At 38.0% G+C, this 26,449-nt stretch overlaps 1 protein-coding gene across 1 annotated transcript in view; it reads left to right on the top strand.

The window, feature by feature from the left end:
• Positions 1–26,449, top strand: part of LOC128018116 (transmembrane protein 132C-like) — a 193,961-nt gene extending 167,512 nt beyond the window's left edge. Inside the window, exons 7-10 of the mRNA XM_052603486.1 lie at positions 6,150–6,358; positions 19,239–19,512; positions 20,399–20,590; positions 24,837–26,449. Coding sequence (XP_052459446.1) covers positions 6,150–6,358; positions 19,239–19,512; positions 20,399–20,590; positions 24,837–26,033 — 1,872 coding nt within the window. The 3' untranslated portion in view covers positions 26,034–26,449. The remainder of the gene's footprint in view (positions 1–6,149; positions 6,359–19,238; positions 19,513–20,398; positions 20,591–24,836) is intronic.

Below are 26,449 nucleotides of genomic sequence, written 5' to 3'. Positions count from 1 at the left end.
CTGGTCATATAATTAGAATATCATCAAAAAGTTGATTTATTTCATTAATTCCATTCAAAAAGTGAAACTTGTACATTATACTCATTCATTACACACAGACTGATATATTTCAAATGTTTAAGTGTTTGAATTTTGATGATTATAACTGACAACTAAGGATAATCCCAAATTCAGTATCTCAGAAAATTACAATATAACGTAACCAAATATATTGTGCAAGGTGTCAATTGTCGTCTTTTGGACAACTGTCTTCCCCATGATTGTGTAGCCTACGGAACTCGACTAAGAGACCATTTAAAGGCTTTGCAGGTGTTTTGAATTAATTAGCTGATTAGAGTGTGGCACCAGGGGTCTCCAAATTGAACCTTTTCACAATATTGAAATATCTGAGATATTGAAATTGGGATTTTCCTTAGTTGTCAGTTATAAACATCAAAATTAATAGAAATAAACATTTGAAATACACCAGTCTGTGTATAATGAATAAATATAATATACGAGTTTCACTTTTTGAATGGAATTAGTGAAATAAATCAACTTTTTGATGATATTGTAATTATATCACCATGACCTATATATTTTGAAGTTATTTATTTTGTATATTTGTGCTGCCTTACAATATTAGAACATTATTATCTCCAAAATTTCACTTAGTCTGTCATTTTTGGGGGGTAGTTTTACATGACCATTTATAGTGTCTGACCTTGAGAATTAAACTGTAATGTAAAACTTCTATATGCAAATGATCTGAGTTATGGTTGGCTAACCTCTTTGCATGTCAAAGCTACTGTAACAGTGCTAATGTTGTCATTAATCAGGATGACTCATTTTCTGAATGCTAAATAGGTGTTTATCTCTAAATGTTGATTTATCAGGAGCATTTAGTCCATATAAGTTGAGAGTTCTCTGTATACCCAAGCATTTGAGAAAAAGAGATTGGGAGACCAGCTAGATATGAACAATAGTGTAAATTCCCTTGTCATTTGAGGTGTAACATAAGGCTTAAGATAAAATATGCAACTGTCTAAATTAAATTTATGCATAACATACAAATCTGTACCAGTTATGGAGGTTTTTAGGTGAGCAGATCCACAACAGCTTTTGCCCCTGCGCTGTATTGTATTGGTTTGTTGGTATGCAGCTGATTTCATGAGAAAGTAAAGCTGTCTGCAAGTTCCTCACCCCAGCAGAAAAAAAAGTGCTGTTGCTGCCAGATCTTAACAAAAACCATTGAATTTGAAGCATGCAAAAAATGCAAAAAGCAAAGTATACAGAAAACATATCTTAATGCATTTCTTGTGATAGACAAAGTGTGTTGAACAGCTTACTTTTAAATAAACATAGCATTTTGTACTTGAAATCTCTGCTAAATTAGACTGCATTCCCAAGAAATAGATGGAGAGATGGACGGACAGACAGACAGAGGGATCTAGAAAAAGCCTAAGAAAAGACAGTAGTTGGGCATCACCACCTAATATAGAGATATGTGGCTCTTCAGATTCTGAGCTATGATATACAGTATATAATGTAAAGATGGAGAGAACAGTGCAATACACTTCATAAGCTAGTGAAAACTTGTGAAGGTCATGTACAGTATCAGTAGTGTTAGATTGGGCAGATAAAATAATAATACCCAGTCAAAGTGGCATCTTTGAATACATTTAAACCTGGAAGTCTGCAAAGGATCTGCAATAAAAACTGAAATTTATTGACCAAACCGTTGTGTGAAAACAGAAGTGTGTATTCGAGTGGATTTGTGTATGTGTGTGTATTAGGAATCAATGATTCTTTGGCCACAAACCATGATGTTATATAGAATGGAGCGTACAGGGGAGTGTTATCTGGGAATCTTTCCATAGAGCCAGTGAGTTTGATGTAAAGCACTATTGGGAGCCAGTCAGGTAAAACTGATGACTGCATAAGAAGGTGAGTTTAGATTACAGGTTCTCCTGATAGGAGTGACATGGACAGTCAATATGGATGCAAATTAGAAGTTCGGCCATGTCCACTGTAGCAGACGAAGTGAGTAATATAAATAGGAGGAAGTAAAAGTTGAATGTACTTTTCGTGGATGTATTTCACCATTGATTATAAATAACTCCCTCCTTCACTGAGGACCCACACGGTTGTAGTTTAAGACCCGGTTAATTGTGCTGTCAGACCTTGCTCAGTCAAACACATGTAAGAGCTGCCTGTTCATGGTCTGGCCCTCTCGTTCCTCAGATGGCTGCTTGATTGGATGTGTCTGACGTGTAGTTAATTTTCCAGACTGAATAGTCATGGCTCCAACACTGTGGTGGGAGATTCCCCAGCCTACGGCAGTGATTAATGATGAAGCCCTGTGTGTTTTCTGTTTGTGTGTCCGTAACAGTCGATTTGAGCTGTACAGTCAGCAGTGTAGGAATACTTGAAATGTGCAGTATTATTCAAAGCAATTACAGTGAACCTGCTAGAATTTATTTGCAGTTTTAAGTTTTAGTAAAAGGCTGGAATAAAACATAGAGTCTCATATGCTCAGCAAGGCTGAATTGTGGCATTATTATACATTCAAATAAATGTTTTGGATTTAGTTTATGGACAAGTTATTAGTTAATAAGATCTTTCTACATCATTTACTGCTAATTGAGACTCTGAGTTTGTTTGTAAAGGCTGAAACAGAGTTATCACAGTGGTTCCTTCCTGCATATCTGGACATGTAAACATCTACTTCATCTGCCAGAACTGCACTTTATTAATAGTAATAATAATTTCAAAAAGGGAAAAGAAGTGTTGTATTTTTTGTCCTTTGGTGTGATGAATTGTCTAAAGTGTGACTGAAGTGTCCAAATAGTTTCTGGGGTCACTGTTACTAGCTGGGTTGAATATAACAGTGTTAAATCAATTAATTCATCACGTCAACAGTTTAACTTTGGCAGCCCTAGAAGACTGTCTAAGCATCTTTACTCCCAGACTTTGTTGAAGTAACAGAGATAAAGCTTTGGATCCAGAGCAAGAGGAAACTCTGACAGCAGACAACTCTATCAATCAGACAAGCATGAAACAAACCCTCACAGCTCTAACAACCCTTAAGTGTAAAGCATCACACCATGATGTTCTGATGCTGGATTAGATGTCTCACTCAGCTCTGAGAGTGTGTGTAGTGTTCAACCAGAGCCAGAATATGACTCTTGAATTTTTTAGTACTTACTGTATAAGGACGTTATTCAGTAGTATCTTGGTGAACTGCTGCTTTCCATGAATAGAGGCTACAAAACAGGCCTGAAACTTGGTAGTGAAAAATTTTTGTGAAAAGAGGTGCTTATCTTTCAGAAAATATTGAGTGAACAGGAGGTAAAAATAAATATTGTAATTTCAATTAGATTTTTTTAATTTATGCAATTTATATATTCTAAATCAGTTATTTGTCTGATTTCGTAGCATTAAACTAATTAAAATCCCTCTACAACTTGAGTAACACAGTTTATATATATATATATATATATATATTGTTTTCACCCCCCAGCTCTTAATGCATCTTGTTTCCTTCTGGAGCATCAGTGAATGTTTGAATCTTTTTAAATAGTTGTGTTTGAGTCCCTCAAATGTCCTCAGTGTGATAAGATGCATCTCAAAATCATAAAGTCCCTGCTGGAAAGGGTTCAAATATGCAAAGATGCTGGAAAACTGAAGAATCTGCAGGACCTTAAAGATTTTTCTGAAGAACGCTGCTCAGTTTAACTGTTCAGAACAAACAAGGGACTCATGCACAACCATCACAAAACAGAAAGACAGTCAAGGATCATCAGGTAACAGAACACAGTACTAAGAACCAAGGGTTCCCAAACTTTTGAGTGGGGTTATTTTAATAATTTCAGCAATGATTTTGTCTTGTGGACTAAATGTTAATATCTTTTATGTACAATATCTTACTCAGGACAGTACTAAATAAAAAATAACATGCATTTAGTATGATCTCTCTTATTTTTTGAAATTACTCATATTTTCACAGATTCTGCAAGGGGTCCCCAGACTTTCGAGCCCCACTGTATATATATATATATATATATCATGGGAATATCATGGGATGTGTGCCTCTTATGCTTTTAAAAATAGATTGTAAAATTTGTCACTTTCATTGTAAAAAGTCACTGTAAACATGGAAAGTCCCCACTAGAATTTTAACAGATTGCCGAGATCTGGATCTTCTAATTGTTCTTCAGGGAGCCTGAAATGATTGTGCAGTTCTCAAACCCTAACAGACTGAGACTTAATATTCCCTATGAGAAAAATAGGAACATAAATGTTTTTACAAATAAAAACGAGTCTATGAGCTCTATTAATTTGAAAGGGTGCACAAAATCTGAATTTGCAGCCATATGTCAGTGCGTGCATTTGTGCATGAGTGTGTGTGCTCTTGCATGCTTTTATCTTTCTGCTGCTGGCCACACTTTGATGGTGTGTGTTGCTTCTGTAGTAGTTTCCATCCCTGTCAGATCCTGGTTAGAGGAATTAGACTCCGACTGAGCCAGTCATAGTGATTGAGGCCCGCATCAGAAGGAAACACTGAGCCAAGTCATTTTGCCAGCGTTTATGAAACGAATGGCTTTGGAATGTGGCCTCATAACTCCTCAACAAGAGGATGAGGCCGCCCTTCTGTCTTTTCTGTGAGTGTGTGTCGTGCGATAGGCTCTTATATTTACTCATCATTATTTACCAAAGTGCTGCCCATTTCTCCAGCAGCCATCTGGAAAACAAAGGTGACCTGTGGGCCCTGGCTCAGCTGTTTGCTGCCAACTCATGCACACTTACACTAACACACAAACATTTGTTTTCTGTTACGACAGGGGCAGTCAGATTTATTTGTTTATTGATAGAAATGCTGACTTTTATTTAGCAAGGACATATAAATTTGATCCAAAGTGCAGTAGAGACAAGTATAATGTTTTAAAAGATTTCTATGTCGATTAACCCTGTTGTTTTGAATTTTGTTTTCGTTAAAGAACCTAAAGAAAATATCTTCTTATTTTCACCATTAATAACAACAAATCGGCAAATAAAAAATCAAAGAAATTCCAAAGTTGCTCACCAAGCCTACATTTCTTTGATTTTTAATTTGCCGATTAAAAATCAAAGAAATGTAGGCTTGGTGAGCAACTTTGGAATGGTAGTGCAGTGTAAATATGTTTTTAGATTTTCATAAAGACATTAATGCTACATTTACACTGCAGCAAAATGTGGACCACATGTTTTGCTCTCATGTGACTTTTTCTTTTCCTTGAAGTGTGAACCACAAATCACATGGAATCTGATCTTTTTGATTCTGATTTTGGCCAATTCACATTTGGGTCATATCCGAATTCATGGGACTATTACGTCACTCTAATCTAGAGTAGATTAGGCTCATTCATCATAATTCTGCCCTCATGGTAGTTACTCTAAAGATTTTACATACCGATAGTCTTTGATCACAGTTGTGGATGTAGTCAGTAGAAAGACAGTGAGGTGTTGAAATAAGCATTTTAGTGACAGCTCTACACAAGCTAAACGTACGGGATGTACCATGAATATTAAAAAATTTTCTCTTCTTATCAGCTACTCATGATCTAGTTTACATACCATAACATAACACACACACACACACACACACACATATGCAGCTATGTCTTCAGACTGTTAGTTTAAGATTAAAACCGCTGTTTTCATCTTTGGCATCTGTAGTGCTCTGTTAAATGGGATAGTGCCAGTACTGCTGTTATCTTTTCATTCAAAGGTAGAAACCAATAGAACAACTAAAAGAGATGAGAACAACTGAGAGACTGTGGGAGCCAAGATAAATAATACACCCCAGAAATGTTAAGACGTGGAAAATGTAATCATGACCTAAATTTGTGTAGGTGGATGTTGTGGTCAATTCTTTACTTTAAACTATAACTCAAAATATACCAGATACTTATATCTTTTGACAGAGAGTCAAGGCTGACTCTTCAAAATTAAATATTTTCCAATATTGTCAGACTTCACTGCCAGTCCATTTCAGATGTACCTTGTCTTTTGCTCAGAAGCATTGTATTGATTTTTGTAATGTAAGTTCACTAATGTGTCTTGAAAAGATCAATTCACTGTTCTTTTCTCACTTCTCCATCACTGACATCCTTATATTCTGCTCTCAGGTATCAGACAGGTGTGATTACGTCTATGTGAATGGCAAAGAGATGAGAGGACGGGTCCGAATGATGCTGAACTTCACGTACAGTTACCTGAGGGCCCAGCTGGAGGTGAAGGTCTGGATTCCCAGACTGCCTTTGCACATCGAAGTTTCAGATACGGAACTCAGTCAGATCAAAGGGTGGAGGATTCCTGTAAACAGTAACGCTCAGAGGTACGAACCTTGTGTAGGATTCTGCAAATATTGAGTGATCGGTTGATCCACACTGAATCTGCATGCTCAGTGAGAACTCACAGAGTTCTACACATGTCAACCCACAGTATGCAACCTGTTATGAATTCAACCAGGGGCTGTGAATGTACATGAGGTCGTCTGTCTGTGTGCGTCTGCGCGCGCGTGTGTGTGTGTGTTTGAGTAGTGACAACTATTGGTATTCTCTAAAGGTTCATCCTGTATTGACTGGTCTTCAGTTATCAAACAGAACAGAGTTAAGCAGTTATATTTTCAAATTGTATAAACTGTATAAATGCGTTAAAGAAACAGTTCACCCAAAATTGAAAATTCTGCCAAGATTTTCTCACCCTCATATAATTTCAGATTCATAAGATTTAATTCATCTTCCAAACCAAAATGGAGGACATTTTTAAAGACACCAGATATATTTCTGTCACTCCATTAAAAGTCTATTCCACCAAAATTGTAATACTTCAAAAAGTTCATCATAAAGTAATCCATATGAATTTTGTGGTTTAGTGTAAGGCTCTGAAGAGAAGCGTTTGTGTTTTATGATGGACAGATTTAATTAATTTTAGTTTTCAAATGAAATTGGAAGCTAAACTGTACTTGCTTGAAAAGTTTGAATGGACCTTCAAATGTGGGAAAGCAGTCTCCCAGGTTTCATTAAAAATGTCTTCTTTGGAGTTTTGAAGATGAATTAATTCCTTATGGATTCCGAACAACATGAGTGTGAGTAAATGTTGGCACAATTACAACTGTGTAATTTTGGGAACGATCCAAAAATGCAATTATATGTGTTATCAGTTTACCTGTGTCAAACTGAATGGCGTATGGTAAAATGTTAACTTTGTCAGCCCTTAAAATGTATTTAATAAGTAAGTAAGCAAATAAATGTAGTTCATTTCTTCTATATTTTTGGTTTGGGAAAAAGCAAAACTTTTTATAGCATCTGTGGTCGCATCTGTCTCTGTGATCAGCACATAAATATTGACAGCTCTATAAACACAGAGGCTAAAAATCATGCAGTTAGAATCTTAAAACGGAAACATTAAGAAAATGTTACAGCACTACAGCTTAAATTTATTTAATTACCAGTCATATAATGCTCATAGATCAAAAGTTCATATTAAGCATTCTTAATGATTTCATTAACACAAAGACAACAAACCATCGACATTTCTAATTATAAATATGCATTATGTAAAGAAATTAGGGTTGTTATTGTTATTAATTTAAGTTTTCATTGTGTTAAAGAGAATTCTTGTATTGGTTTAAAAGTCTGTGGATCTGTAAAAGCAGGAAATCCTTGAGTTATGAAACAGCCACATTACAGGGACTTGATCATTTTAAACCTATTGCAAATGCTCCTGGATGCAATTTCTGTTGTCATTCAAACCTGAAGCATGGGGATACATTTCACCTCTTTCCTTATAACCCACAAGGAACCACAAGGCTTGTGAATCCAAAATAGAATAAAGTCAATATATACGATTTCCTGGAGGTGTGGAGGCAGTTTTCTCTGTGTCTCAATTTCTGTATGTCCCATGTGGCACAATGATTGAGAATACAGAATATAAAATATGAAGCTCTTCATAGGTGAAATTTCATGTTCCCAATGGGTTGCTCTGTGTGTACATGTATCTTTGTGGATTGTGAATCCAGACTCCAGGAGTTTGAGGGAAGCTCTTGAGACATTAACAATACAGATTCATTGAGAGGTTGAGCAAAGCCAGACGGGAGATTCCATATTGTGCAGTGGCATTCCTTCCTAAACTTCTCTGCTCAACTTTTTGACAACATAAGTGAAGTACCTGACATGCATACTGTTGGCTTGACTTCGAAAAAAATATTTTGGCAAAATACCCTGTTGAAAAAAAAAAACTGCATATGCTGGTTAGGTATGTTTTGGAGCATGGCAGCTAGTTTGAGTTGATTTGAGCTGGTCCTGAGCAGGAGCTAGTTGCTTATGACCAGCTCATGTCCATCTCAGACCAACTCATGACCAGCTAAGGACCAGCTTAAACCAGTTCAAACCAGCTGCCATACTTCAGAACATACCTAAAAAGCATATGCTTTTTTTATTTTGTTTTGTTTTTTTCTTCAACAGGGTATGCAGATCAGCAGACTGTTATTACATGTTTAGTTCTGCAAGATCTCTTATTTAAATGATTTTTGCAGTGCAAGACCCCAAAAGCAGGTAACAGAGGGCTTTGATCATCTAATGTGGCGGCCCCTTATGACATCACTACTTGTGTACCCTGCCTCATGGTTAGCACTGTACTACTACCAAAGTAACTCATGGTATACTGGTTTGTTAGATTAAGTCCGTGTTTTCATTATAGATTGTTTTTGATTTATTTGCATAGTGTAAAACTGTTTTAGCTAATGAGGATCTCTATACATGTTCACAGAATTAATATTGGATGCTAATTGCTTCTTACTTCTTTGTTTTTATATCAACCTATTTGTTATGCTTTTCTGTTTATGTGTTGGTTTCTAACATTTCACTTAGGATAAGTGTTTGTGCATCTAACTCTACATAAACAAATTTCATATTCATGGTCAAGCACTGTTAAAGCTGAAGTGTGTATGTTTTACAGTGGTGATGATGAAATCCAGTCATTTTAATAAAATTTCAAAAAAAAATTCACAACAGGTTCAATAGGTTCACTGACCAGCAGAAATGTGCTTGGTTTGAAAGTGACTTGTGTGTAAATGATGCTTCATGCTTTTAGCTTACAGACTATTAACAATAGACAATGGACCTTTTTTTCCCCTACAAAATATTGCTGAATATTTGCCAGTGTTACCATACCATAACACCATGTCTCTGTGATGCTATTTGTTTTATATAGACCTGTTCAACCAATGGTGTGCGTTTGGAGTGGGGCTATATGTTTGATTGACCAATCACCGACTTAACTTGCTGAAAATCCCAGAAGAACATCACATATAATATAAAATCAAATATTTCTGTGAATTACAAGTTTTGAATATAAATTATTATTTGACCCAAAATGTTGGGTAACACTTTAGAATAAGGTTCCATTAGTTAATGTTAGTTAACTACTTTCGTTAACATGAACTAAGCAAGAACAATCCTTCTACAGCATTTATAAGTCTTAGTTCATGTTAACTTCAACATTTACTAATGCATTATTTAAATCAAAAGTTGTGCTTGTTAACATTAGTTAATGCACTGTGAATTACCATGAACTAACAATGAATAACTGTATTTTCATTAACTAACATTAACGAAGATGAATAAATACAGTAATAAATGTATTATTCATTGTTTGTTCATGTTAATTAATACATTAACTAACATTAACTAATGGAACCTTATTCTAAAGTGTTACCAAATGTTGTTACTATTACAAATGATTAACGTTCTGAAGGAAATGTCATTTTTTGCTGATACCTTCAGTTTGTTTTGTGTGTTTGCAATCTACTGAATGTCATGCTCTGATTTTAAATCTCTTTTGAAATTAAGGTCAATGTAATCAGTATATAATGATGGTTTCTGGACAACACTAGTTAAGTTGGACTTAAATGAGACAAGTGACAAAGTCCTACACCGGCAGGATCTTCATAGACCTGTGTATCTGGTAGTGGGAGGTTGTCTGTCAGTGTGGCTCAAGTGGACTGTAATGAGGGGCTTGATTGCCGTCCTCCTGACAGCCTCAATCTCAGAGAGCGCTAACAAGATGGCCAACTGATGCAATCATATTCTGATTCAGTAACAGAGCCCCAAAGTCATCCTAATGTTGCAGTCTTGTGGCAATAATGCACACTGCTGTGGTGACACCCTAAGAACCCACACACTCATGTTGTAGTATTTCACTAGTTACTTCAGCAGCACCCACACACTGCTTGGTGGTGCAAGTTCAGTCAAACTTAGATTTAAAAACAATAATAAAAAATGGTAAGATTGGGGGGTAAATAACATGGCTTTTTCTTATTAATATTAATTAGGCTATGCTGACACTGTTAGGTAACAGTGTTGGAAACACTCAATGTTTAATGGCAAGGCCAATGAATGTCAACTTCTTTTATAGGTATTTAAATTGTAAAATGTTACATCAAGTCACAATTAAACCTATTTTGGTATAATTCTTACAAGTAAATTTCAACCAATCAATATGAATCAATGCAGTTGGGTATTTTGAAGGCAAAAGATTTCCCCATGCACACAAACCTTCTTGATTTGAAAGTGACTTCTGTATGCTAAAACTATATCAAAGGATGTACAAATAAGCAAATGAATAGAATCTCTTAAAAATGATATATGTTATCAATCATTTTATTGTATCTTTATTGTATAGATGATATGATACATGATATGTAAAAATTGATAGCCTGAATGCACTGTAAGTCGCTTTGGATAAAAGGGTCTGCTAAATGCATACATTTAATTTAATCTTTAATTTATAGGACATTGAGAGTCCAAAACATACATTATTGTATAACTTGTTCTGATAATTTAAAATACATTAATTAACACACAGTATGTTGATGGGAATATGAAAAGAAAAATCTACTTTGGAAGTCAATGGCAGAATAAATTATTTTGTGTTCAGCAGCAGAAAGAAATTATAGGGTTTGGGTGAGTAAATTATGATGAATATGCATTATTTGGGTGAACTATCTCTTTTAAATAAGTTCAGCCAATGAAGTAGCTTTTATTCCAAGCAGTTTAGGATTCTGCAGCTGAAGAGGATCTTGCATGTCTACAGTTTCTTATTTAACATAAGAACAGCTGACGAAAGGGCCTTTCGCACCACTTTAGTTCCAGAACTAAATGTACAGTACTAAAATACAGCAACGATTTTGTGCAAACTATTTCCCAGTACCAGGGTTGCATTCGCATGGACAGTTGTGTACTCGGACGTGATGTAAGCCAGTCAACAGCAATGTCATTTGTGCACGCACTTCAACAACGTTAACAAAGAAAAACAACATTAACAACATGAGGATGGAGGACGCTGTGATCGGAGCTGTGTTTTTGTTGTGTGGGGGTTTCACAATAATGGACATGGAATGTCAACATATAAATAAAAGTGATTGAAAGAATGGAATGATGACTAAGAATCTCCAAAGACAACTGGTAGTGCTACATTTGCTCTAAGTGCCTTCACTTCAGCATCTGTACATTTATCGCTGTTCATCATAATTGCGAAATAAGTTGACACAATGTTTACAGTATGGCGTTTTAAACCATGGCGGGTGAGTGCATTTTTGAACGTGTCTGGCCAATCATTGTCTACTTACATTACTGTTAGTATCAGTTGTGCTGGTTAGACCCTGCTCCGGAGTAGGAGCTAATTTTGGTTCTCGAAAAAGACAGTCCGGTACTAAAATCACACCTAGTTCCGGCAGTGTGAAAAGGCCCAAAAGTGGGTTGTTTCCACAATTAGTTCTTGTGCTATGAAAAGGTTACGCGGTGCCAAATGCCCTTAAGTCTGGTTTAGAGCCTCCACCTGGTTTTAGGGGCCCTGGCTAGATCTAATTGTGTTCTTGTTAGCAAGGTTGTTTTGAGGTATCAGGACATGAAATTTGTTGAACCTTACCCAGATGACTCCATCTCCACATGCACCCTCTAAAACTCATGCTGTTAAATGAAGGACTTCATCGTCAGCACATCACGACTGATTAGCCTGCGTCCACTAGCCACATTCACATAGTGCTACAAAAAGTCAAGGGCCGCTGTCAGCAGTTTATGAACATGTGTCAGGCGGCCCAGATGCTCATTAGCCAGTGCTAGAGTTGGCTCTCACCGCTGCAATCTGGTCTACACAGCACATGCCAAAGTACATTCATCTTTCCTGTGATTATCACAATGTGAACATGTTTAGCAAGGATGAACAAGCATGTTAAAAATGGCAATGTCACCTTACGTTTGTTTTACTTTATCCGGAGACATTTTTCATGCAAGACAGGAGAAAAAATGTCAATTTTGGCTCATCACCACAAAATATGGCAGAGGAGCGTGTGTGTTTTGCATTCACCACTGATTTCCCTCTGCACAGATTCTCATTTATATTTATCGTGGCATAACAGGCATGACCTTGCTGATGTAACAGCATTATGGTTTGATGCTAGTGGGCACTGATGATCCATTTGTTTACCGCTATGTGTTTATTTGAGAGAGAATTGCAAGTCTCGTCATCCTCTGCCAGTTGGTCCGTGCAGTGCGAGAGAGAGAAACTGACCCTAGAGAGTGTTTTAATGCTTGTGCCAAGCCTGTAGTGTGTAGAGTGCCAGACTGGCCTGCACTTTACAGCCTGGTGTTAACCAGTGTTCTCTCAGCACCAGGCAGACATGATAAAGACAGAATGCTGGGAATGACTATTCCTGTCAAGGAATGACGCTGTGTGAGTGGGATATGTGGTTCAGGCTGCACAACACCCAGAATATATGGGATATGTAGACATCTGTCTGCTCTCTGGGACATATTGTTTATTAAATCATCTTCAGACCTCCTGTGGATGTTAATATCCGAGCTCTGACACTGTGATCTCACTCAGAACAACTGATAGCTAAATCACAAAATGTCACTTGTTAATATATCTTCCCTTCCCATGAAGTCTTTTTTGTTTGCTTTTTAAACAGTGGATCTTTTGGAAGTCTGTGGATGGATTTGCACGTCATAATAAGGTTGCACTCATTTTCTCTTACAAGGGGAAAAAGCAGAGAAGTGTTCAGATCATTATGTCGATTTTCTTGTTCTTGCTACTATAACCAATGAGTGTTGACTACCTGGAGCTTGAGAAAAAAAATACATGCCCCCCAAAAGTATTTGGACCATAAAGTCATAATTATAGCAGTTTTTGAATGTTATTGCCTTAAAGTGTGGTCAAATGTATAATTGTTCGGCACATCAGGGTTATTATCGTTAAGTACACTGAACAAAATTATAAACGCAACACTTTTTTTTAGTTTTTGCCCTCATTTTTCATGAGCTGAACTCCAAGATCTAAGACTTTTTCCTATGTACACAAAAGACCTATTTCTCTCAATTATTGTTCACAAATCTAAATCAGTGTTAGCGAGCACTTTTCCTTTGCTGAGATAATCCATCCACCACACAGGTGTGGCATATCAAGATACTGATTAGACAGCATGATTATTGCAGTGTGTAAAAAGTGTGCCTTAGGATGGCCACATTAAGGGTGTCTTACACTAGCCTGTTTGAACCGTGCCCGAGTGCGTTTGACCACCAAAGCGCGGTTCGTTTGACTAGTGTGAGTGCTCCGAACGGTGCCCGGGCGCGGCTCGATTAGCCGGCCCTGGCCCGTTTGGAAGAGGTGGGCCAGAGCACGGTTCAGTTGGACTCGGGCGCGGTTCGCATGCAGTGTGAGCGCTAACCGTGGCGTTGCGTCACGGTATTGCGACGCTCCAAAACCAACATGGCAGGAAAAAGGTCGCTTTGGTCTACGGCAGAGGTGGAAAACGCATAAAAACTGCAAAGTCCTTGCTGTACCTTGCAAACATCCTCATACGGGCAGCACGATTACGTGAAAATTTTCACGCCACTAAGGCGACACATCTGTTTAACAACAGACTGTGAGAGGGCTGTGGACCACCGTGGACCAAACGACACAAAATTATCCACAAAGAAAACAGAGCGATGGACACCATTGTGTTCAGAGAGCGCCGCTCTTCCTGTTTATCCCGAAACCGTCGCACCATAATGACGTAAGCGTGCTCCGGCACGAATGCTGAAACCCTATATGTGAGTGCAGGCCAGAGGGGGAGTGTGGAGGGGGGACAATCGTACTTGGGCCCGGTTCATGGCAACCGTGCCTAGTGTGAGTACACCTTAAAATGCCACTCTAAAATGTGCAGTTTTATCACACAGCACAATTCCACAGATGTCACAAGTTTAGAGGCAGCGTGCATGCTGACTGCAGGAATGTCCACCAGAGCCTTTGCCCATTAATTGAATGTTTATTTTTGTACCATAAGCCATCTCCAAAAGCGTTACAGAGAATTTTGCAGTACATCCAACCAGCCTCACATCCACAGACCACGTGTAACCACACCAGCTCAGGACCTCCACATCCAGCATCTTCACCTCCAAGATCGTCTGAGACCAGCCTCTCGGACAGCTGCTCCAAGCCTCCAACAATCGGTTTGCATATCCAAAGAATTTCTGCACAAACTGTCATAAACGGTCTCAGGGAAGCTCATCTGCATGCTCGTCGTCCTCATCAGGGTCTCAACTTGACTGACCTATAACCGACTTGAATGGGCAAATGCTCACATCCGTTGGCGTATGGCAGTTTGGAGAGGTGTTCTCTTCACGGATGAATCCCGGTTTTCTCTGTACAGGGCAGATGGCAGACAGCGTATATGGCGTTGTGTGGGTGAGTGGTTTGCTGATGTCAACATTGTGGATCAAGTGGCCCATGGTGGCAGTGGGGTTATGATATGGGCAGGCGTATGTTATTATCAATGAACACCAGTGCATTTTATCAAGATGATACCGTGACAAGATCCTTCAAATTCCTGGAAGCTGGAAACATTCAGTTCTTGCATGGCCAGCATCCTCACCAGACATGTCCCCCTATGAGCATGTTTTTAATGCTCTAGATCTGTGTATATGGCAGCGTGTTTCAGTTCCTGCCAATATCCAGCAACTTCACACAGCCATTGAAGAGGAGTGAACCAACATTAAACAGGCCACAATCAACAACCTGATCAACTCTATGAGAAGGAGATGTGTTTGACTGCGTGAGGCAAATGGTGGTCACACCAGGTACTGGTTGATTTCTGGACCCTTGTACAGTAATCATGCTGTCTAATCAGCATCTTAATATGCCACACCTGTGAGATGAGATGGATGGATTATCTCAGCAAAGGAGAAGTGCTCACTAATACAGATTTAGACAAAACTGTGTACAATATTTGATAGAAATAGGCCTTTTGTGTACAAAGAAAAAGTCTTAGATCTTTCAGTTCAGCTCATGAAAAATGGGGGCAAAAACAAAAGTGTTACCTATATAATTTTGTTCAGTGTAAATCTACATTAAATTCCATTGCTTGAAATGAACATTAACTGAAATAAAAACTTTAACTTACTTAATTTTAACTAGTTTTGAGCAATTTTTTTTGTTGTTGTTGAAGTACAAAAATGTAAACTTAAAAAAAAGTAAATATTAACATATATATATATATATATGTATTAGGGGTGTAACGGTTCACAAAATTCACGGTTCGGTTCGATACGATACACTGATGTCACGGTTCGGTTCGGTTCGATACGTTTTAGATACAGCAAAATGTAAAAACATCTCAACTTTTCAGAATGCCGCAAGCGCACCGCGGGTCATGTGACAAGAACCAACCAATCAGCTTCATCCTTTCCCGTAACAAGGTTGAGAGCTCAGCCAAGATGAAGGAACAGCTGATCATAGTTGTATATGGATTGCAATTTTGAAATAAATTTAGTAGCAGAGCTACTGCAAGCGATTTTTAGAGCTGCAAATCCATTTATCCTTCGCTGAAATTTCCGCGTCTCATGGAGAGAGCACGTCATTGTTGCTTAGCAAAGACAGACGCCTCATGAGCGCTTCTGCCCGAGCGCTTTGGAAAGGAGGAGAAAGACGTGCTTAGCGTTTTCCACGCGTTTTTAGGAGCGATATGTGAACGGCCCCTAAGGCGCTCGCTCACTCAGCACGCGCTGAAGGCTCGTTGCAAAATGTCTAATGCATTTAACAGACCAGAAATATAAGATCCTAAAATAACCAACAGGTCTGGTGTTTGGGTTGGATTCCCTGTAAGCTATAGTTTCTAAATGCTGCAGGGATAGTTTGCTGCGTGCATGTTTCTCCTTTTTTTCGTCTTTTCCCAGATAGTACTGACGCATATATCCCAGATATTCCCGCTGGTGTTTTTTTTTTTTTTTTTTTTTTTTTGTATTCCCGCTGGTGTACCCTGTCATGTTGCAGATGCGACATACCGTTGTTTTTTTATCCACCACTCTCTTGCCATCACCATTATAGCTTAAAGGGAATCCAAAGTGCACCCAAACACCAGACCTGTTGGTTATTGGGGGATCTTCTCATTTCTAGTCTGTTAAACGCATTGGCTATTTTGCAACGAGCCTTCAGCGCGTACTGAGTGAGCGAGCGCCTGCTGAGTAGCCTAACATAAACATATAAGATGGTGTTTTTTTCTTCTTCGGGAGTGTCAGGGGCGTTGCCTGTTACGTTGTTTGGGTTATTGGGCTACCTTGTTGAACGCATATCATTATATTTCTATCTCTCTCTTTTTTTTTTTTTTTTTCCAAATATAATTAATTACTCCAACGAACCGTTCGGTATACATAATGCGTACCGCGTACCGAACCGAAAGCGTCATACCGAACGGTTCAATACGAATACGCGTATCGTTACACCCCTAATATATATATATATTAGGGGTGTAACGGTTCACAAAATTCACGGTTCGGTTCGATACGATACACTGATGTCACGGTTCGGTTCGGTTCGGTTCGGTTCGATACGTTTTAGATACAGCAAAATGTAAAAACATCTCAACTTTTCAGAATGCCGCAAGCGCACCGCGGGTCATGTGACAAGAACTAACCAATCAGCTTCATCCTTTCCCGTAACAACGTTGAGAGCTCAGCCAAGATGAAGGATCAGCTGATCATAGTTGTATATGGATTGCAATTTTGAAATAAATTTAGTAGCAGAGCTACTGCAAGCGATTTTTAGAGCTGCAAATCCATTTATCCTTCGCTGAAATTTCCGCGTCTCATGGAGAGAGCACGTCATTGTTGCTTAGCAAAGACAGACGCCTCATGAGCGCTTCTGCCCGAGAGCTTTGGAAAGGAGGAGAAAGACGCGCTTAGCGTTTTCCATGCGTTTTTAGGAGCGATATGTGAACGGCCCCTAAGGCGCTCGCTCACTCAGCACGCGCTGAAGGCTCGTTGCAAAATGTCGAATGCCTTTAACAGACCAGAAATATAAGATCCTAAAATAACCAACAGGTCTGGTGTTTGGGTTGGATTCCCTGTAAGCTATAGTGTCTAAATGCTGCAGGGATAGTTTGCTGCGTGCATGTTTCTCCTTTTTTTCGTCTTTTCCCAGATAGTACTGACGCATATATCCCAGATATTCCCGCTGGTTTTTTTTTTTTTTTTTTTTTGTATTCCCGCTGGTGTACCCTGTCATGTTGCAGATGCGACATACCGTTGTTTTTTTATCCACCACTCTCTTGCCATCACCATTATAGCTTAAAGGGAATCCAAAGTGCACCCAAACACCAGACCTGTTGGTTATTGGAGGATCTTCTCATTTCTAGTCTGTTAAACGCATTGGCTATTTTGCAACGAGCCTTCAGCGCGTACTGAGTGAGCGAGCGCCTGCTGAGTAGCCTAACATAAACATATAAGATGGTGTTTTTTTCTTCTTCGGGAGTGTCAGGGGCGTTGCCTGTTACGTTGTTTGGGTTATTGGGCTACCTTGTTGAACGCATATCATTATATTTCTCTCTCTCTCTTTTTTTTTTTTTTTTCAAATATAATTAATTACTCCAACGAACCGTTCGGTATACATAATGCGTACCGCGTACCGAACCGAAAGCGTCGTACCGAACGGTTCAATACGAATACGCGTATCGTTACACCCCTAATATATATATATATATATATATATATATATATATATATATATATATATATGTAGACATATTACAAAAGTAAAATAATAAAAATACAAATGGCAAACACAGCACAAATGACTAAAACAGACAATATAAATTTAACATAGGTTTACAAATACAAAAACATAAAATAGAATATAATATTAACCATTTAATAAAAACTCTCTAACTGTTAGCTGTAGCCTATCGGTTCGAGTGCTGAACTAGTTACCAGAAAGCTGCTGGTTTGAGTCTCGGTGCTGGCAGGAGTTGTAGGGAGGAAGTGAATGAACAGTGCTCTCTTCCACCCTCAATTCCCAACACTTTCACTTTCAAAAACAAATTTTTGTTGAATATGTTGCTGCACATTTACAGTACATAATAAAATATAAAACCAAGTGCTATGTATTAGATTTAATATAATATAAGAACAACACAAGCATACTTTTAATCATGAAGACTTTGCAATAAGGGGTTTGTTAATTGGGAAACTTGAATTAACAATGAACAACATCATCATCTAGGTTACTGTAGTCACTTTCAGTGAGGGTCTGAAGAAATGTATCAGTTTAATTTTCTCTTCAAAATGTCATTGAGTAAAAGCTCAACAGATATTTAAACTCAAATCAAGTAGAAATATTGGAAAACTGTACTTCTAATAATAGGTAATAAAGTATTTTGTACTCTGTTACTATACACATGCCTCTCTTTTCAATGTTTGATCACAGCAAGGAGCTTTTCTTCCAGTGATTTTATGTTTTTGCTGTTCCACTCAAAAATCATCTAGAGCGCTATGACCTTTACTTTAATTTTTCACCTAGGTTTATGCGCATGGGTGTAAATAAACATTCATGAAGCAATTTTGACTGATTACTAAAGCACCTTAAGCTCTGTCTTCAAATATTAAGTATTCTTTGTGAATCTCTTTACCTTGATCCAGTGACCCCTAGCATCAAACCTAGATGATCAGTCCTGAATGAAAGCAAATGCTTTATTGTATTACCAGCTTTGGCTGTAAATGTCACTCAGTCGCAGATAAAACTGATATGTTTAATTGGTTTCCCTTGATTGGGTGCATCCGCCTAATAAAGCTTAATTTAAGAGTGTATATAAGTTATTTCTAAAAAAAGAAAAAAAAAATCATGAAACCTTTGAAGAGTTTAATAAATGAAAAGATTCAAGATTGTATCCTTTTCATTCCCAGGTCAACGCGGGACAGTGAAGATGACGATGATGAAGAGCGGAGAGGAAAGACATGTACTCTACAGTACCAGAGGGCCATGGTGCGTGTGCTCACACACTTTGTGGCTGAATCCTCAGAGACGCGAGGTCAGGTGGTCCACATGCTTGGCAGTGATTGGCAGGTGGACATTACAGAGTTAGTCTGGGACTTCCTGAAAGTAGAGGATCCACGGATCGCCAGGCTAAGAGAGGGACGGGTTTTGGAGGGCAAGGACACAGGCATGACCAGCATTCAGGTATATATATAGTTTCAATGTTTGAAAACTGTTTGTCTGCCAATTAAAATGCATGTGGTGTGACTAAAATGCATGGAGAAAAACAAAATAGGGAATGATATCAGGGAGGAGCAAGCCTTTTTAATTTTCTTTCCTGATTCAGCTTCCAAAGCTGTTCAAACAATAATTTTGATGGCACCCATTCACTACAGAGGATTCATTGGTGAGTAACTGATGTAATGCTAAATTTCTCCAATCTGTTCCAATGGAGAAACAAACTCATCTACATCATAGATGACCTGAAGGGGAGAAAATTTGCATAAAGTTTGGGGTGAACTATACCTTTAAATTTAAACTTTTCATATAGAAATTTACAAAACCTCATGAATCCGACAATAAAAAGGCCACATTTCTAACAACTTGTCTTGTGTTTTAAGCTAGGTTTTTCTTCTCACTTCTCACTTCTTTGTCATCGATTCACTGTATATCAAGTACTGTCACTTTATCATTGTACTCCCAGTGTACCTTTTCTGCAAGGCTGAACACAACCAAAACTAAGACACTACCTTTTCCGCAGCCCACTTTTCTTCAGTAAAGTGGGCTGATATTGCAGTGTAAATGTGTCTGAGGAGGTGTAAGTCAACTGGATTTATTTTGCTTTTCCTGTCTGCTTTGAGACCAGATATCTAATATGTGCTTGTGTGCAGTGAAAGTGTGGGCAGGCAGGAGACTGTCTGTAACACCTTTTTATTGCATCAATCACTAGACAGGGTTTACAGCTCTGTGTTTTTGATATTTCTCCCTGTAATTGGAGGTAATCCCTGTAGGCAGTGCTGTCTCCACCAGCCCAGATTGCCTATGATGCTTGTATTTAATAAAGTGCTTTTGTGTGTATACTCTGCTCTAGGTTCTGTCCCCACTGTCAGACTCCATCCTAGCAGAGAAAACGGTGAGGGTTGTGGATGATCGAGTGACCATCACTGAACTGGGCCTGCAGTTGGTCAGTGGTCTCACACTCAACCTGCAGCTCAGCACAGGAAGTAACCGAGCCATCAGTGCCACGGCAACCACACAGGAAGTGCTCAGCAATCCTAAACAGGTAATGTCACAACACAAAACCAGAATATTCACCTTTTCCCTGAACAACCAATGCGTTTAAATATCTTTATATACGCTACAAGTACAGCACAAGCTAGAAGCATTTGCAATGCAAGAGTTAAATGTGTTCTGAGATTCAGAGTGCTGTTTACTGCCACACAAATATGAATTTATAAAAGAAAAAATTTTCATATAGAACGCCAACAAATTTTAGAAAAATGTCTTTGATTTCTGCTGAAGACCCAATTATTGTTGCCAACAAAGCTACAGAGATAAGCCCTTTTAATCGACCTCTCAAATAAAAATAACATGTACTGAGATGAACCAGAGTGAAATGATGGCCAGGACAGGAGCTTTTGTTAAATGTAAAATATTACATTTAATATTAATAAAAATTACAAATATTAATGTAAAACTTATTTTAAAACCCATACATTTTTGTATCTGTATGTAGAATTGCCTGTTAACTCAACACAATCTCAAGTGTTTATTTAAAACTGTGTTATTTCCTCTTTAATGCTGTTCTCATGTAGTTTAGTAAAAGAGTGTTAAACATTTTTATTTACATAAACATTTAAATATCGACCTTGGAAAATACTTATTAAAATCAGACCATTGATAAAGTTTTTCACATGAACACAACCAAGTAACTCAATGAATAATTAGGATGAGAAACATATAGCGATTCTTATTTTCTTTGTGATCTAAGAATTTTAGAGTAATATATTGTAGATTGAGATTTCAGTTATTTTGCACTTAATTAATATAGATGTTAAATACTGTCTGTATTTTTTTAATAGGGAGTCAACACTGAAACACACAATGCCATTAATTAATCAGAATATAATGATTAGCAATATGTTTTCATTGTAAGATTCAGTCAGCTTTACTCTCTTGGAAAAACGGGGTGTTTTTCTCTGGAAAATACTTTCACAAAAATGCTCCACTTGCATTCACTGATAGTAGGCCATTACATAACGACACGTCTCAAACCCACAGCAATTCCCTCTTTCTATAACAGCCTATTAAAGAGTGTTTTTTTTTACATTGGTCATTTGTTTCACAAGTGTGATGTATAACCCAGGGATGAAAGTAATATGGTTGCCCATGGTTACATCTGCCATGCTTAATTATGGCTTTATTAATGGACTCGGAGGAGGTGGTGAGTTTGCAGTGCCTCCGTACCTGGACTCAGTATAATTATCTTCTAGTTGACAGTCTTAATCAATATGACACACATTTCAGTTTAGCACAAGCGCAATGTTGTTAATGCAATCTTTTCAATTAAGCAAGATACAAGTGTTTGTGTATCTCAGAGGCTTTAATAGTCCGTTTATTCTTGTGGAACTTAATATGACAATACATATTAAGTACCAAAGATGTTTTTTATGGAAATATTAATTTCAAGCACATTTTTCAAACAAAGAAAATAGTATTCTTACTCATCTTTATGCATAACTACAACTAAAACTGTTTCAAAACCTACCTATTTCCTACAAAGGTAGCATCCTAAATTATATTTTACACTGTATGCATTGATATATAAGCTTTTCTTGTGGTCCTCCCATCTCATGTGCAAAGCCACATTTCTACACATGTGAGCAACAAGCTGTAACGGTTATCTTTCATGGTGTGCAGCGTTGTCCCTGATCTGTGATTTGCCATGTGTCTCCTATTGAAAATGAATTGGGAACTCGCAGATGGTGTGCACCATGTAAAATGTCCATAGCTTAAATGGAGCCTCACAAATGACTTATTTCGAATACTCTACACAGACAGCAATAAACAGTAGTGCATCACACAAATAGTGTTCCTGATATTAAGCACCTTAGGTTTCTGGCTAAATTATACATCAATTATAGTGTCATTCATTATAAGCAACATTTATCAAAAACGCCAGGCCTAATCTAATTTTGTAAAAAAAATAAAAAAAAATGGAAACGACGGCATGTGGGAAATGCACTATACAAATATTTAAGCTCAAATACCACTCTCAAATCCAAATGTGTCCACACAGTATGTGCATATTTTGCATATTTGCTGTTAATTGCATTATGCAAGTCATTTTGGAATATAAGTTGCAGACAGCACATTTAATAAAAAAACAGCAAATGTCAGCATAGGAATCTCCATTGATAAACTGATGATTAAAGCATTGACATAGATCTTTGCACTCATAAATACCAAATAAGTCTATCTTCCAATAGTGCCACCAGAAAAGTATTTTTCTTTTCTTTTTTTTACATCAGTTATTTCAAAGACAACAAAAATCAACTATTGAAAGTACATTGCAAATGCAGAATATATAAACACACTGCAAAATCCCTCTGGAGCTCACAATATGCTTTTAAAGTATTACAGATATCATCGTGACCTCCCTTATTTGGGAGTTTCCCCTCCCCTGTAGAAAGATTTGTAGCGTGTTATTCATGGACAGCGAGCATTGATGTCTTGGTAAATGAAGAGCTTAAGATGCTTGTGTGTTCCAAATCCCTATATGCAGCACCATATCTATTGTAGCACTGTGTTTTCTCCATATCTTTTAACATAACCCCTTCTGACCCACCATATAGAGCAGAGACCACTCTGATCTCATGGCATACATTAGAGGATTACTAATATACTATTAGAAATTAGTAAAGAAAAACACAGTTACAGATGGGCTCCACCTAAATGAGAGAGCTAACTCATTGTTTACTGACTACATACACACTACAGTACCATACAATAGACCTAATGAGTAGCCACTTAAACACCATTAGTATATAACTTTAGTAATTGATGCAATCCACTCTACATAAACATCTGTTATTGGTAATGAAACTATTTTGTAGTTTTTTTGTTTTTTTTTTTGAAAAATGATTTAATAGACTTGTCATTCGTAACATTCGTCACAATATTAATCTCCATCTTGCAGAATGGCACTTGTGAAAAAAAAACATGAACACGCATTGTGATTTTGTTCTTTATATTTTTGGTTTTAGTGACTTTATGCTTGAAATATTTTTACATGTGTGTCACCACATGGGGTTCTGGAAGAAAAAAAAAATGTCACAACAGATGTTTTCTTTAGCAGATATTTAGTATGTCATTGATTTCAGAAGACGGAATCTGGATGACTGTGGGGTTCCCCAGGGTTCTATTTTGGCTCCTTTCCTTTATTATCTCTATATGCTTTCTATTAGATCGATTTTTAGAAAACATGGTTATGCTGATGACACCCAGGTTTATTTGCTTGTCAAACACAAGTCTGTAGGTTTTGGGTCTCTTATGGCATGTTTGGTAGATGTAAAGGCTTGGCTTTCCTTAATTTTTTAAATCTTTAATGAAAAGAAAACTGAAATGATAGTTTTTAATCCATATAGTTTTTAGTGAATTTTCAAATTCCCAGAAACTGGATTTGGGAGGGATGTATCTGTGTTTGAAATCATGGGTAAAAACCTGGTTTCATTTTTGATGATGGTTAAAGTTTGACCGTCAAGTAAATTAAGTTTTCAAAGCTTGCTTTTTTTCAGCTGCGTTTGTTTTCTAAAGCTAAGCCTTTTTTTTTTCTTTTAAAGAATTTGAAAAGGTAATCACATTTTTACTTAATCTACGCTGGACTAATGTAACTCACTTTATTTTGGGATTAGCCAGGCAGCTTTATTCCATTTGCAGCTTGTTCAAAATGCTGTGGCTCAACTCTTGTGTGGGGTAAAAAAAAAAAAAAGGGGAACATATTACACTCCTATTTTACACTATTTTACTGGTTGCCAGTTTGTTTTAGAGTGGATTTTAAAATTTATCTCCTTGTTTATAAATATCTAAATGGGTTGTCCCCTTCCTATCTCTGTGAGTTATTGACTGATTATCAACCAACTAGATCCTTTCGGTCTTCCAACCGGAATCTATTGTTTACCTCTAAGTCAAGGCTCAAGTGCAGGCAAGATTGTGCTTTCTGTATTGCTGCCCCCAGGCTTTGGAATGTCTTGCCACTATATATTAGACAAGCTTGTTCTCTTAATATTTTTAAGTCCAGACTAAAGATATTTTAAAAAAATTTAAAGCATATGGCTTTTGGGATATTTGTACAATTTCATCATTTTTCTGTTTGTTGTGTATTTTTCTGTTTTTAATGACCTAATGGAAAGCACAGTGACCGGAAGCAGGATTGGACACACCTGCAATAGGTGATATGGTATAAATATCATGCATTTATTGCTGATGCAGTCAAACCTATCTTTTGTTTTTCTCTTTGCGCACTGTAGGAGGCACTGATTAGTGCATGGCTGCAATTCAGTGATGGCTCCATGGCTCCCCTGGACCTATACAACCCAGAGCACTTTATTTTAACTGCTACTTCTCTGGATGAGGATGTGGTGTCTGTACATCAAGATGCAGCAGGCCGGTGGCCAGTGATTTCTGCCCATGCCGAGGGTCAAGGTTTGCTGGTGCACGTGGAAATGACAGTATCTGAAGTGTGTCAGAAATTTAAGCGTCGAAGCGTCCTGGCGGCTGGAAACTGCAACATCCGTGTGAAGTTTGGTCGTAGTGAAAGCGCCTTGAGACCCGGCGACTTCAGCCAGGATGGAGATGACATGAACAACAGACCAGGAGACCGCAGACAGAACCCATCTCTCCCGGATAGGACAGGAATGGACAACCACTATTATGGAAGCTCCATCTCAGACATGGAGGACAGTATCATGAGAAGAATCACCACCACAACCAAAACAGCAATCATCAGGAGACCAGGTGGAGATAAGCTCTCAGATGATGGGAGCCGGTTGCCCGGAATTCCCATTGACTTTTCAGACTTCCCCGCTCAAGTGGACCTTCCCAGAGGACATAACGTGGATGAGGACGACTTTCAAATATCTCATGGACTTACCGACCTTGAAATTGGAATGTACGCTTTGTTAGGTGTCTTCTGTTTAGCGATTCTGGTTTTCCTCATCAATTGCATCTCATACACTCTCAAGTACCGGCACAAAGAGATGTCGATTGAGGGCCAGGAGAGCTTGAACCATGCCCACGACTGGGTGTGGCTGGGAAATGATGCCGAATTTCTGGAGAGCCATGTAAGTTTGTCTCCGCAGACAGATGAGCCCATCACCATTATGGACTCCAGCTTAGGAGGGTTAGAAGAAGGAAGCCACCTTCTTAACGGCGGTTCTTTGCAGAAGAACGTTCAAGGCCAGGTGCACAGAGGAGCCGAAACCACTACAGTCTGCACCGGGAAAGACAGCAAAGGTGATTCACCAACGACCAAAAGGAAACGTGTGAAGTTTACTACATTCACCACCATCCCAGTGGAAAGTGTTAGTCCGGCTAAAGAAAATCTGGGAGTCGATCCCGACAATGACATTAAGTGGGTGTGTCAGGATGTCGAGCTTGGCGACTCCAAGGAACTACGAAACTACATGGAGCGTCTAAACGACAGTGCTTTAAAGGAAGTGGCGTAGTCGAATCAATGTGTGCGAACTGAACTCACCCTTTTGCCTTTGTAATAGAGACGAGTACGAGCCAGGGAACAACTGCTACATAAACCTTACTGAACACAATACATCAGCCATTACATAACAAAGGATGGCTAGCATTATTTTGGTTTGACATGCCAGTGGTAGGACAATGCAAACAGCAGTCAAAATTTGACATTTTAACAAGATGAATCAAATCATTTTTGTATGTTCATTTATATTATGTTCTCTATTCTCTTCATTTATTTTTAAATGATTTTATTTTAGCACCTTTTGTAGTTAAAAAAAACATATTTCCAGGCTTGCTAAGGCTCTGCACTCACTTATAAGGCTACAGGACTGTATGCAGATGGTGACATGTAGATTAAGGATTGTTATATTCATGAATCATTGTAAATAAA

The sequence above is a fragment of the Carassius gibelio genome, chromosome A8, assembly GCF_023724105.1.
Source record: "Carassius gibelio isolate Cgi1373 ecotype wild population from Czech Republic chromosome A8, carGib1.2-hapl.c, whole genome shotgun sequence".
Classification (NCBI taxonomy): domain Eukaryota; kingdom Metazoa; phylum Chordata; class Actinopteri; order Cypriniformes; family Cyprinidae; genus Carassius; species Carassius gibelio.
Note: the sequence above shows the minus strand (reverse complement) of the source record. Positions and strands in the feature narration are given on the sequence as shown.